Source organism: Priapulus caudatus, unplaced genomic scaffold, assembly GCF_000485595.1.
Source record: "Priapulus caudatus unplaced genomic scaffold, Priapulus_caudatus-5.0.1 Scaffold926, whole genome shotgun sequence".
Classification (NCBI taxonomy): Eukaryota; Metazoa; Priapulida; class Priapulimorpha; order Priapulimorphida; family Priapulidae; genus Priapulus; species Priapulus caudatus.
Window position 1 is genome coordinate 197,637 of NW_014577987.1, and position 10,891 is coordinate 208,527.

The window sequence follows — 10,891 nt, forward strand, 5'->3', positions numbered from 1 at the left end:
CTCCCTTTAAATACTTTTAAAATTTATATATTTTATTAATTTATTATATTATTTATTATAATTAAATTAGTATATTTTAAACATTTAATTTTTTATATACATGTACTTCCAGATGCCTGATACACAGGAAAGATGCTACTTGGGAAGTTGCTGCGGAATTCGAAGAAGAATGGAATTACCCATACTGCATGGGGGCCCTGGATGGGAAGCACGTCCGTATTAAGAATCCCGAAAAAGCTGGATCACTGTACTATAATTACAAGAATTTTTACAGCATAATTCTTCTGGCCTTAGTAGATGCGAACTATAAATTTCTGTATGTATCAGCTGGTGACATCAGCTAGTGACTGTATGACAACAGTGACATTATAATGAATGTCACGTCTGAAGACTGTCCTGAACCAGTTCGAAGGTCTGGACGTAACAGGAAACCACCTGTACGATTTAGTGACTATGTGTAAGACCTCCCATGACGGTCTTAATTCAATAGAGTGTACTGATGTTCGTTTAGTAACATATTGTTCAATGTTGCTCGTTTATAGTTATGCATTCTAGTACGATCTTGTAAGGGAGGGAGATGTAAGATAATTGCAAAACTTTGAAGTAATGTTTATTCTTTGTATGTCCAAGAGGTGGCGCCACTAGTCGAGGGAGACTTATGGCGGGACTCTAGACTATACACGCTGTTGTAACTGCGTCTGTGTGATTCAAGTTTATATGAACAATATATTATGTAACAAGAAAGACAGTTGTTGGAATCTTTACTCTAATGTCTCAAGAACACGAGATATATAACATTATAGATTCACCTACTTGCGCAGTGGCAATGGTTTGTGGATAAGTGAGGAGCTCGATATCCCGACATCCTCTCGGCGTATATGTGCAGTAAAGCATATAAAAAAGAGACACCCTTATCCCTGTTATGCATATGTCCGCTAGAACGCACCGGCATTGAATATAAAAATGATTCTGTTCTTACAATATATATATGTATCAGTGTTATGCCTAGGTTTAATTTGTTATGGGAAAATAGACCCATTGACTGTCATCTTAGTTGGTCAATGAACCGCCATAGGCGGTACACGCGCAGCGGCGAGGTGGGGAGGGGTGCGGGAGGGGGCTGATGTGGAGGGGGCAAACTTTTTGAAAAGAAGAAGCTCTCTGGTGCATACCTTGACTCTCTACTCTCACTTTATGTAATCGTGATCAGTAGAGCGCTTGTATCTGACAGTTCAAGCGCTTTTCTGACTATCTGACTGTTAGTCTGTTTATATTATACATGCTCTGAGTGGATATTATTCCACTATATGATTCAACCAATTGAATTACAGCTCTTTTCGATGTGCGCTAGCAACATAATATCGAGATAGGCCGAGTCAGAGATCGTATCGCATGGAGAAAAATACCAATCACACAAAAATCACAACAATCACACAACAACACAACAACACATCACAACACATCAATGTGTCAATTAATTGACTCATTTTTGCAATAAAATGATGGGTCAAACACGATTGTGTAGTACCATTGGCGCAGGGCGCGTACCTAGGCATAACACTGTATATATTATATATGTCTCATTTTTACAGTACAGCATTGTGGATGTGTAACCATGCCACGGAAGTACGTAGAAGAGGAGGATTTAAAAACAAAAGACAAGCGTCCATGTTCTGGTCTGAGAGCTGACCTCTTGGCATGTTTGATGGAGAGTGACTGTGTTCAAAAGGTTAATATGAGCCTATAATAAGAACGTCAAAAAACTAACTGGCTACTGTGTTAATTGTCATATTTATATAATAAATGATTATTTTACACTATATATATTTATATATACTTTTTATGCACAGTAGTTTTTCCATTGTGAAAATTATAAAAATTAATATCGTTTCAAAACTAGAATAATTTCATTGTGGTTAGAGTAATCTCATGAGACAAATTGACTATTTTTAAGGCTATGTCAGTAGACTAGAAAGTTTATATATATATTTTATGGTCATAAATTATCAGGTGGCATCGATAGTATTTCGATTCACTGCTTCCCCTAAAGCTCCCACAGACATAGATAGAGGGGCATAATGAATGGTCATTTATTTGTATCTAGGACAGAAAAACTCCAAAAGACTGCCTGTTGTCAGGAAATAATCCGCGTGTGCCAATAGAATGCCACCAACTACGTCAGTCATTCTTTGAGTGCAAAAAATCGCTGGTGAGTCATAGGAGGAAAACTTACGGGTACCAGTGAGTTACCAACAGTTGTCTTTACTTTCACCCTACCAGTTGTCCGGTTGTTAGCTTCTATGATCTAACTCCATAGCTGTTGCAGTTCAGCAGCATCTTTAGAAGTATTCTATTAGGTTATTAAGTTCCTCGATCATTTGCCATATTTTGCACATAAAACACAATTCTTGCACCCATATTTGAATCTTGAAATATTATATATCAATATAAATATATTTTGTATCCTCTTTTATTGTGCCTAGATTGACAACCGGCAGAGGTTTAGAGGAAGGAAAGGCTACTAGGAGAATTTGCTGCTGAGTGATAGCCAACACAGAATGTCTTAAGCCAAGTGCTAACCAAAAATAGCATAATGCTAGTTGTATTCTGGCCAGCCTATAATGTCCTAGCTGTGAACTAATACAATATAGTGCTGCAGCTCAAAGCCGTGAAAGGAACAGGCTATATGTTATGGTCATGTGAGCATATATGCTCTGGGTTGGGAAGTACAAGTCTATGATATGAATCGACCATTTAATTACCCATTTAATTCATGCAGTTATAGCAAGGTTATAATATATAGCAGCTGAATTTTTTTTTGTCTAGCCATTTATATTGTTATGAAAACAAACCAAATATTGCATATAGAATATCATTAGAAGTGGTTCCCATTTGACACTTAAATGTGTGGATGCAGTAGTTATGTTTGATATCAAAAGTTAATAAAATCCAAAATTTGTTTTTATTTACTCCGACTCTAATACCTCTACCTTCTGACTCTAATACTGAGTCGGTATTTAGATAGTAATCTGCACTTTTATTACTTCGAGCAAGGTATAACAACGTGCTTAACACTGTTGGGCATACCAGTTCGGCAGTTCCCGGAGAGCCTCCGGTAGGCTGAGGATAGGGGATACGCAGGAGTGGAAGTTGTAAATGGACGGTGGAGATTCAGTGAATAAATAATTGTAGCATTCTTATATATGATTTCTCTGGTGTCATATGTCGTGCACGGCCGACAACTTGGTGTCAGATGGGTACGAACATTTCATGAGCATCGTCAACGCATGAACTGCTATCACACTCGTGATATAAACAGTGCACAGCCTTTGAAAATGATTCGGCTCCGGCGAGTGGAAACTATTCATTCACTATTTCATTATGATTCGCCCTAAAAGACCGGAACTGAAACTAAGGGGGAGCATGTCGGAGAATTTAAAAAACTTTGAACCGAGATTTAACGAATACTGCATACAAGCGGGCTACAGAGACTTGGAGAAAGACCAGGTCACAGAGCAAGCGGCTCATTACAAGAATCGTCAACTTGAAATCTCGGCACTAAGGTCTGCCATGCCGGACGAAGCACTACAAGTAATACGCTACACAATCGAGCCACAGATACTAGCTGATGACAAACAGAAGCCATGGATATGGATGGAGCGTTTACATAGTCACTATGCGGGCTCAACTGGTAGTTGTCTTAAGGCCGACAGATTTAAATTTTGGAACTCTAATCAGGGCACCCACGAAACTGTACAGGACTGGGAAGTAAAGGTAAGGCAAGCAGGTTCATTATGCGAGTACGAAGCACTCAGTGACGTCATGTGCCACGACAAATTCGTATTAGGTCTCATCCAGGAGTCAATGTGATCAGAACTGTTGAAATCTCACCTGAAACCGGACAATACTCCAAAATCTATGCTAGATGTAATATCAGAGGCCAAGACCCTTGAGTCTGCACAAAAGGCCAACAAGCTAATCGGCGACCCCTCTAAACATATTGAGGAACAAGTGAATTGGACCAGTCACCAACAAATGCAATTAAAACGCGAACGGGCACCTGCCACTGGTGTGGGGATACCCGTGGTTTCGGGCGAGGAAGATATGACCGGAAAACGGCCAAACTTGTACAAAGTGTGGAGGAAATTATCACTTCGCTAAGGTATGCATGGAATTCGCACAGATGTCACAGGAGAGACAATCCAGCAGAGGGCAAGGTCGGGGCCATGGTGACAAATTTAGAGGTAGCTGGGGTGGGGATACCCGTGGTCGAGGTCGAGGCAACAACAGGTTCAATAGAGACTGCGACCAAAATGCATTCACCAAACGAGATGTGCATCAATTTCATGGTGCAAAGGAATAGTACACTGACACGCCCGAGCAGTATAGCGATGAGTACCACGTACAGGCGTATGCACTCGAGGCACAAGTACACAACGTCACAGTACAGCCAGCTATGAAACGGTATTTCGTAAACCTCCAGATGTCCAGCACAGGGTCAAACTTCACTCCAGTCGTTTCAAATTGACACGGCAGCGACTTGTATCACAATATCGGACAAAACTCTAGCAACACTACAGCCAAGATCCGACATATTGCACTCGCCACATTTGTTGTATCCATATTGAAATTCAAAGCCGATACGCCCCTTGGGACAAGCAGAACTGCTATGTGAAAGACGACAAATTCGAAACACTTGTGTTTCAAGTTTTACCCGATGAGGTAATGGAAGACAAGCCAGCACTACTATCTGGGAAGGGCAGCAAAACCCTTGGCCTGATCACAATTCAAACTGATGAAGTATTTTCCCTGTCGAACACAGTAACAGACGTCTCCGATAGACAGCACAATGATTTACCAGGGTACAAACTTCACCCTCCAATGCAACAGGAAGACATTGCATGCGAGTCAGAATTACAGTTGGCTCAATCAGCTCTACTATGCAACTATGTGCAGCACAGCAACAACAACTCTACTCTACAGTGCATGCCTGCGCCAGCACCATCAGCCCAAATCAAGGAACCAGCAAACAGAGTTCTACCCCTTCCAGGGCAGCTACACAACAAGGAGCAGATACTACAACAATATCAGAAAAACCTTGGTGGTCTAGGCTGCTTGGAACCGCCTGTGTCTTTTAAGGTCAATGAAAAGGTAACACCCGTTCAAATGCCAGTCCACAGAATCCCAGTGACGAAGAGAGAGAAAGAAAAAGCGGCTATTGATTGCTACGTTCAAACCGTAATTCTGGCAAAAGTTGATGAACCTACGTTATGGTGCTCAAATGAACTGATCAGAGAAACACCGGAGAAGTTTTGGATATGCTTTGACCCTAGTCGAACTGTAAACAAGGCCATTAGAAGACAAATCCATCAAATGCCGACATTCAACGAGCAGCTCCACAAGCTCCATGCACAATGCCAAATGTTTCTCCATTGCTGACGTTCGAGATGGGTTTCTGCATATACCTCTCGACGACAAATCATCCCGGATGACGACCATGCACACATTGTACAGCCGGTACAGTTGGCTTCGTCTACCATTCGGGATAAACAGCGTTCCTGAGGAGTTTCAAGTGAGGCTACAGAGCGCCCTTGAGGGGCTAGAAGGAACCTTTGGGGTAACGGACAACATACTCATTTACGGGGAAGGCTGCACTTATGAAGAAGCTGAAAAAGACCATGATCGTCGCTTTATCGCGCTGATGGAACGGTGCTTACAAAATAACATTAAGCTAAATGCAGGAAAATTGCAGTTCAAACTGCGTAAGGTAAAGCTCATGGGCAATGTAATTACCGACCAAGGTATGAAAGCCGACCCAGACAAAATTCTTGCGATCATGCAAATGCCAGCTTCTCGTAACAAAGCCGGACTACTGAGATTCATCGGGATGATCAAATATCTAGCTCCATACTGCAAGAACCTTAGTGCTACAATCCATCCACTCCGAATGCTCACTCGAGATGGTGTTGCATTCACGTGGTCAACAACACAAGAACAGGCATTCAATGCTGCAAAGAACTGCAAAGACTATATTGAAGAAGCCCCTTAACAAGGCACCAGCCAGACTCCAGAAAATGATCATGCGCCTGCAAAGGTACACATGCAATGCACTCTATAAAAAGGTCACATCGCTCTATTTGGCCAACACTGTCGCGTGCTGCTCTACCTACACCAGTATGTGCCAAGGTAACATGATTTGAAATTTTCCGTCTAGAGATGGAAAAGGGACTGGAAGAACTAAATCCCCGTCTTCGAGTAGACACCGAGTCACAACTGCATGTAGAAACTGGCAAAGATCCTGTTCTATCAGATCTGTACGATGTCATTACTCGTTGGTGGCCAAAAGAAAGCTCGAATCTCACAAGAACGCTGCGACCATACTGGAGCTACGGGGACGAACTCGCTATTCACAACGGCACAATATACAAAGGCCCCCTTGTTTTGGTGCCTCAGTCAATGCAGGCAGAGATTCTTGAGAAAATTCACATAAACCATTTTGGAGCTGAGTCCAACACACGCATGGTGCGGGAGGTTGTATTTTGGCCGGGAATGAGGAAATCCATTCAAGACATGTGCGACTCCTGTGGCATATCATGTGCGCACAGTATGGTCAGACGGCCCCCCAAAGAACCTATGAAATTTTTGCCAATACCCACACTGCCGTGGCAGATGCTTAGCCAGGACTTGTTCACATACAACCATCATAACTATCTATTGACTGTCTGTCATTTCTCTGACTGGATCGAGGTAGATTTACTACCAGACACGCTCTCGACAATATCGATTGTCAAGACAAAGTCCTACTTTGAAAGATTTGGGATTCCCAAAATCTGCCACACCGATAATGGGCCACATTTTGTCAGCAAAGAGTACAGAGATTTTGCAACGGAATATAGATTCAAACATACAACGTCATCTCCGTACTACGCAAAGGGAAACGGAAGAGCTGAAGCTGCTGTAAAATTGTGCAAGTCAATGGTAAAGAAATGTGAGTTTCGACTGTGCCTTACTAAATTACAGCAACACACCACCAAAGGGACACACATGCTCACCGACTCAGTGCATGCTCTACAGGCGCACTCGCACGCTACTACCCACGTCAGACGCACTGCTCAGTTCCAGGACACTGCTCTACAAGAGATTAGAGCCAACCGATGCAGCAGTAAACAACACTATGACAAGTCTGCTACTATACAAGTCTACAAGTATACATGATGAAGTAGAGGTCGGCTCATTCGTATATGCGAAACCACCGCCACATTGCAGAGGTAAACCATAGCAATAAAGCAAGGTTGTACAGAAAGACAGTCACAGATCGTACACGGTGCTTACGCATGGCAGTACAATAAGGAGGAACAGAATACATATTAGACCAGCCGCACCGCCACCATATACCAGTACCAGCTCGATGACAACGATTGCACCATCAAACACCCCTGCGATTTTCCCATCAGGGGAGGACAAATTGCTAGAAGGACCGCCAAAACTCCTGGACTAGGACCCCAGATTTGATAGAAAGTGCAGACGCCCCAAGTACTTGTGATGAGAAGACAAACAAACTCCAAAGCCCAACGAACTTGGTGCTGCCAGAAATGCCCGTCATGTCGCTCAACCGGGGTACTATATCAAGCTACCAGCCAAATACAGACTTTGTGGTCGATTTGCCTGGACAGTGAACTGTCTTGTGAAGAAAAGAAACATAGTGGTTTCAAATCGACACTATATGGACTGTAAAACATTTACAATCGTGATCAGTTATAGACTCAATTGTGTTGAATTTCGTTATGTACATGTGCAACAAACGTTTATTGTGTTAGTAGTTGTTTTTATGAAAAAAAGGAAGGAGGAGAGATGTTGGGCGTATCAGTTCGGCAGTTCTCGGAGAGCCTTGGGTAGGCTGAGGATAGGGGATACGCAGGAGTGGAAGTTGTAAATGGACGGCGGAGATTAGGTGAATAAATAATTGTAGCATTCTTATATATGATTTCTCTGGTGTCTTATATGTCGTGCACGGTCGAGAACTACACAATGGCGTCCAAGGGAAGGGGATATAGTCCGTATTGTTGACATATCAATACGCCTAGGAGGATCATATTGTATCGTATATGAGTATGACAACCAAGTAGTATAGCACGTAGTTCTTATTATGGGTATATAATACTAAATCTCCCTTTTCACAAAAATGATTGATCTCTATCAGTTAACAATGACACACATTTCAGGATGATGCAATTCCTTTAAGACATTGAATTACATTATGTGATCAGTTCAATTCAACAGTCTCAGAAAGGTATTCAGTATGGTAAACATAGTATGGATATCTTACGGTGGAATCTAGTGTAAATGCAGTGGTCTGTAAAGGACAAACGGGAAATTAATAAAGTGATTGACCGGCTGAAACCCACAATGTAATTTCCTCAACTTTATTTCGGCAGACACCGCCTCCCGGTCATCTATGCATGCGCGAGCATTTCCATGCGCTGCTACCCTCTAACGTCCTTTAAAGAAATCGTCCTGATCGATTTTAGGCCTCCAATCCACTTCGCCACACTCCCTACATTTAAGAATGTCGTTCGCGACGTGTCCCCAAGTAGATAAGTTGTAAACAATGGGTTAATGCCCCACTTACTCCCGGCAAGTGCTACATCTGAGACATGGTCAATTTTAATCCCCCGTTTCCGAATGGGTCACACTCCCCCCATACAACAGATGTCAACCCCTACATCCAACCATGTTCACTTTTGTCTTGCCCCACACGACCTAAAAGTACAACCCCATCTTCATCAATGAGCCTCCACCAATCATCACAACACGGTACTACATTATTTCCGCAAGGAATGGTAATCGAAGCTTGTAAAATAGGACACAATATCTAACCACCAGAAGACACCTGCAACGTCTCTGTACAACACTCGGACAACTGGTTGGCCAAACTAGAAGTCAAGAGCCATAATGGCCATTGTAAAGTAAGCTTCAACCACCTTGTCTTAATGGACAAAAATAAATGTGCTCACTACCAGGATCCTCCATGCGGAGGACAAGGGACTAGCCAGAATCTGGACCTCTGGAAATCTGGAAATCTGAGTTATTTTTTTTAGGGCCAGGCCGAATGAGCTTTCTTCACATTGGGTCCCATCTTAGGACTTACTGTCCCCGTAACCTGATAGATGAAAGGTTTCCCAATCGGTCGTATTCTAGGGTCCTAGGTGCTCTTCTGATCCTTCCTGGTCGAGGGTCTGTGGTTGTGTCGCCACTATCACTGCTGGCCATGTTGTCTTTTACTGTGGAGTCTGGAGGTATCTCCACTAATCGTTCTCCCCCTAACTCTGTGTTGATCTGCACTCCAGTGTCTTCACTCCCCTGGTGTACAAACGGTGCATGCTCAGGATCCAACCTTGGATCACACTCTATCTCTGGCGTCCCTTCACGCTCCTAGTTTAGAAAAGTCCCCATAATCACCTCTCCTGTGTCCGATGAATTCGAGGGTTTGCACAGACTGATTTGAGCAGCTGTTCTCCTACCGTCTCGAGCTCGTCGGGTCAACAGTCACTTCTTTGGCTGTCTAGTCTCTATCTGTTTGACTTCATTTTCCACTGGCAAATGCATACATTGGCATAATAGAATTCTCGGTGAAGTACCCTCAGTTTACCAGATCCATCTTCCGCTTGAACTGCGTACACTGGGGAGTCTGCTCCGAGCTTAAACTTTACCACATGGATCGCCCGTTCCCAAAATGACCTAATCTTACCCCCCCCCCCTTTTGACAGGTTTCTTACCAATACTCGATCGCCAGGCTGGAGGATTGCACTTTTGACTTTCCGATCATGTCGCCCCTTTGTCATAGTGGATTTCTTGGCTGCATTCTCACTAGCGATATGATAGGCTCCACGCATCCGTTCAATCCATTTCGAAATACCTCCCTGATTTTCTGGTTTAATTCCAAACAAAACATCCACTGGTAGCCTTGGCGGTCGTCCTCCGAATAACAAGTAGTGTGGGGAATACAGTGGATTCAAGCTGACAGCAATTGTAGGCATGAACCATATGGTTCAGATGACTCCTCCAGTCTTTCTTCTGTTGCTGGGTCAGTGCACGGAGCATTCCAAGGATCGTCCAATTGAATCTTTCCACTTTACCATTCCCAGCCGGGTGATATGGAGTGTTCTGGGCATGATTGATTCCAAACTTCTTTTCCAATTGCTTGAACAAGTCATTCTCGAATTCCTGACCCTGGTCGTGATGGAGTCGTCGCAGAAAGCCAAATCGTGGAATGTATTCGTTAAACAGCTTGACTGCCGCGGTCCTGGACGACTTGTTCTTCATGGCATAAGCTTGGGTATATCGGGTGTAGTGGTCCACGATAACCAGGATGTATTCACAACCTCCCTTAGATTTTTCCAGATGTAGATAGTCTATGGAGATCAGTTCGAACAGGTTAGTCGCCTGTACGGGCGCCATCTTGGCTCTGGGTGGCACTGCTGGTCTTTTGTCATTGATACATGGACATTCCTTTGTCAAAAAGTGCGTTATATCCCTCATCATTCCCGGCCAGTGAAACCGTTCCTTTGCTAGTGAAACGACTGTCTAGCCCCTGGTGGCCCATCTTCTGATGCAACTCATCAAAAACCATGTGCTTATAACCCCTCGGCAAACAAATCTGGTTGATTCCTGACCCATTTGGCAGTGTACGTGACCGTCTCAAGATTTTGTCTTCACCTATCCCGAGCCGATTGCAATCCCTAGTCCAGATTTTTCCACAGTAGATCTCCTGTTTTGATGGTCTTCAACGAAGGCTTCCTCCTGATGCTTACCTATTCCTTGACTTTACCAAAGACTGGGTCCACATCCTGCGAACGCGTGCTATTCTCGGTGCCCAGACGTACCATTGTCC

General features: G+C 43.3%; 2 protein-coding genes across 2 annotated transcripts; one reads left to right on the forward strand and one right to left on the reverse strand.

The window, feature by feature from the left end:
* The first annotated feature begins 1,592 nt into the window (after positions 1-1,592).
* LOC106814448 (cytochrome c oxidase assembly factor 5-like) lies at positions 1,593-3,202 on the forward strand. Its single transcript, XM_014818765.1, has 3 exons — positions 1,593-1,729; positions 2,105-2,209; positions 2,484-3,202. The coding sequence occupies exons 1-3, from the start codon at positions 1,616-1,618 to the stop codon at positions 2,523-2,525; spliced, it is 261 nt and encodes an 86-aa protein (XP_014674251.1). The 5' UTR covers positions 1,593-1,615; the 3' UTR covers positions 2,526-3,202.
* Positions 3,203-8,872: 5,670 nt separating this feature from the next.
* LOC106814447 lies at positions 8,873-10,458 on the reverse strand. Its single transcript, XM_014818764.1, has 3 exons — positions 10,006-10,458; positions 9,149-9,432; positions 8,873-8,933 (listed from the first exon to the last, which is right to left on the reverse strand). The coding sequence occupies exons 1-3, from the start codon at positions 10,456-10,458 to the stop codon at positions 8,873-8,875; spliced, it is 798 nt and encodes a 265-aa protein (XP_014674250.1).
* Positions 10,459-10,891: the final 433 nt, after the last annotated feature.

What these genes read in the sequence shown, in the direction of transcription:
- LOC106814448 (XM_014818765.1), top strand. Translation starts at nt 1,616, where the DNA reads ATGCCACGGAAGTACGTAGAAGAGGAGGATTTAAAAACAAAAGACAAG. An exon ending in AGAGTGACTGTGTTCAAAAG is followed by an intron (nt 1,730 to 2,104) that starts GTTAATATGAGC and finishes ATTTGTATCTAG; the next exon opens with GACAGAAAAACTCCAAAAGA. An exon ending in TTGAGTGCAAAAAATCGCTG is followed by an intron (nt 2,210 to 2,483) that starts GTGAGTCATAGG and finishes TATTGTGCCTAG; the next exon opens with ATTGACAACCGGCAGAGGTT.
- LOC106814447 (XM_014818764.1), bottom strand. Translation starts at nt 10,458, where the DNA reads ATGGCGCCCGTACAGGCGACTAACCTGTTCGAACTGATCTCCATAGAC. An exon ending in GCTGTCAGCTTGAATCCACT is followed by an intron (nt 9,433 to 10,005) that starts GTATTCCCCACA and finishes TTTCTAAACTAG; the next exon opens with GAGCGTGAAGGGACGCCAGA. An exon ending in TCTATCAGGTTACGGGGACA is followed by an intron (nt 8,934 to 9,148) that starts GTAAGTCCTAAG and finishes CTTGACTTCTAG; the next exon opens with TTTGGCCAACCAGTTGTCCG.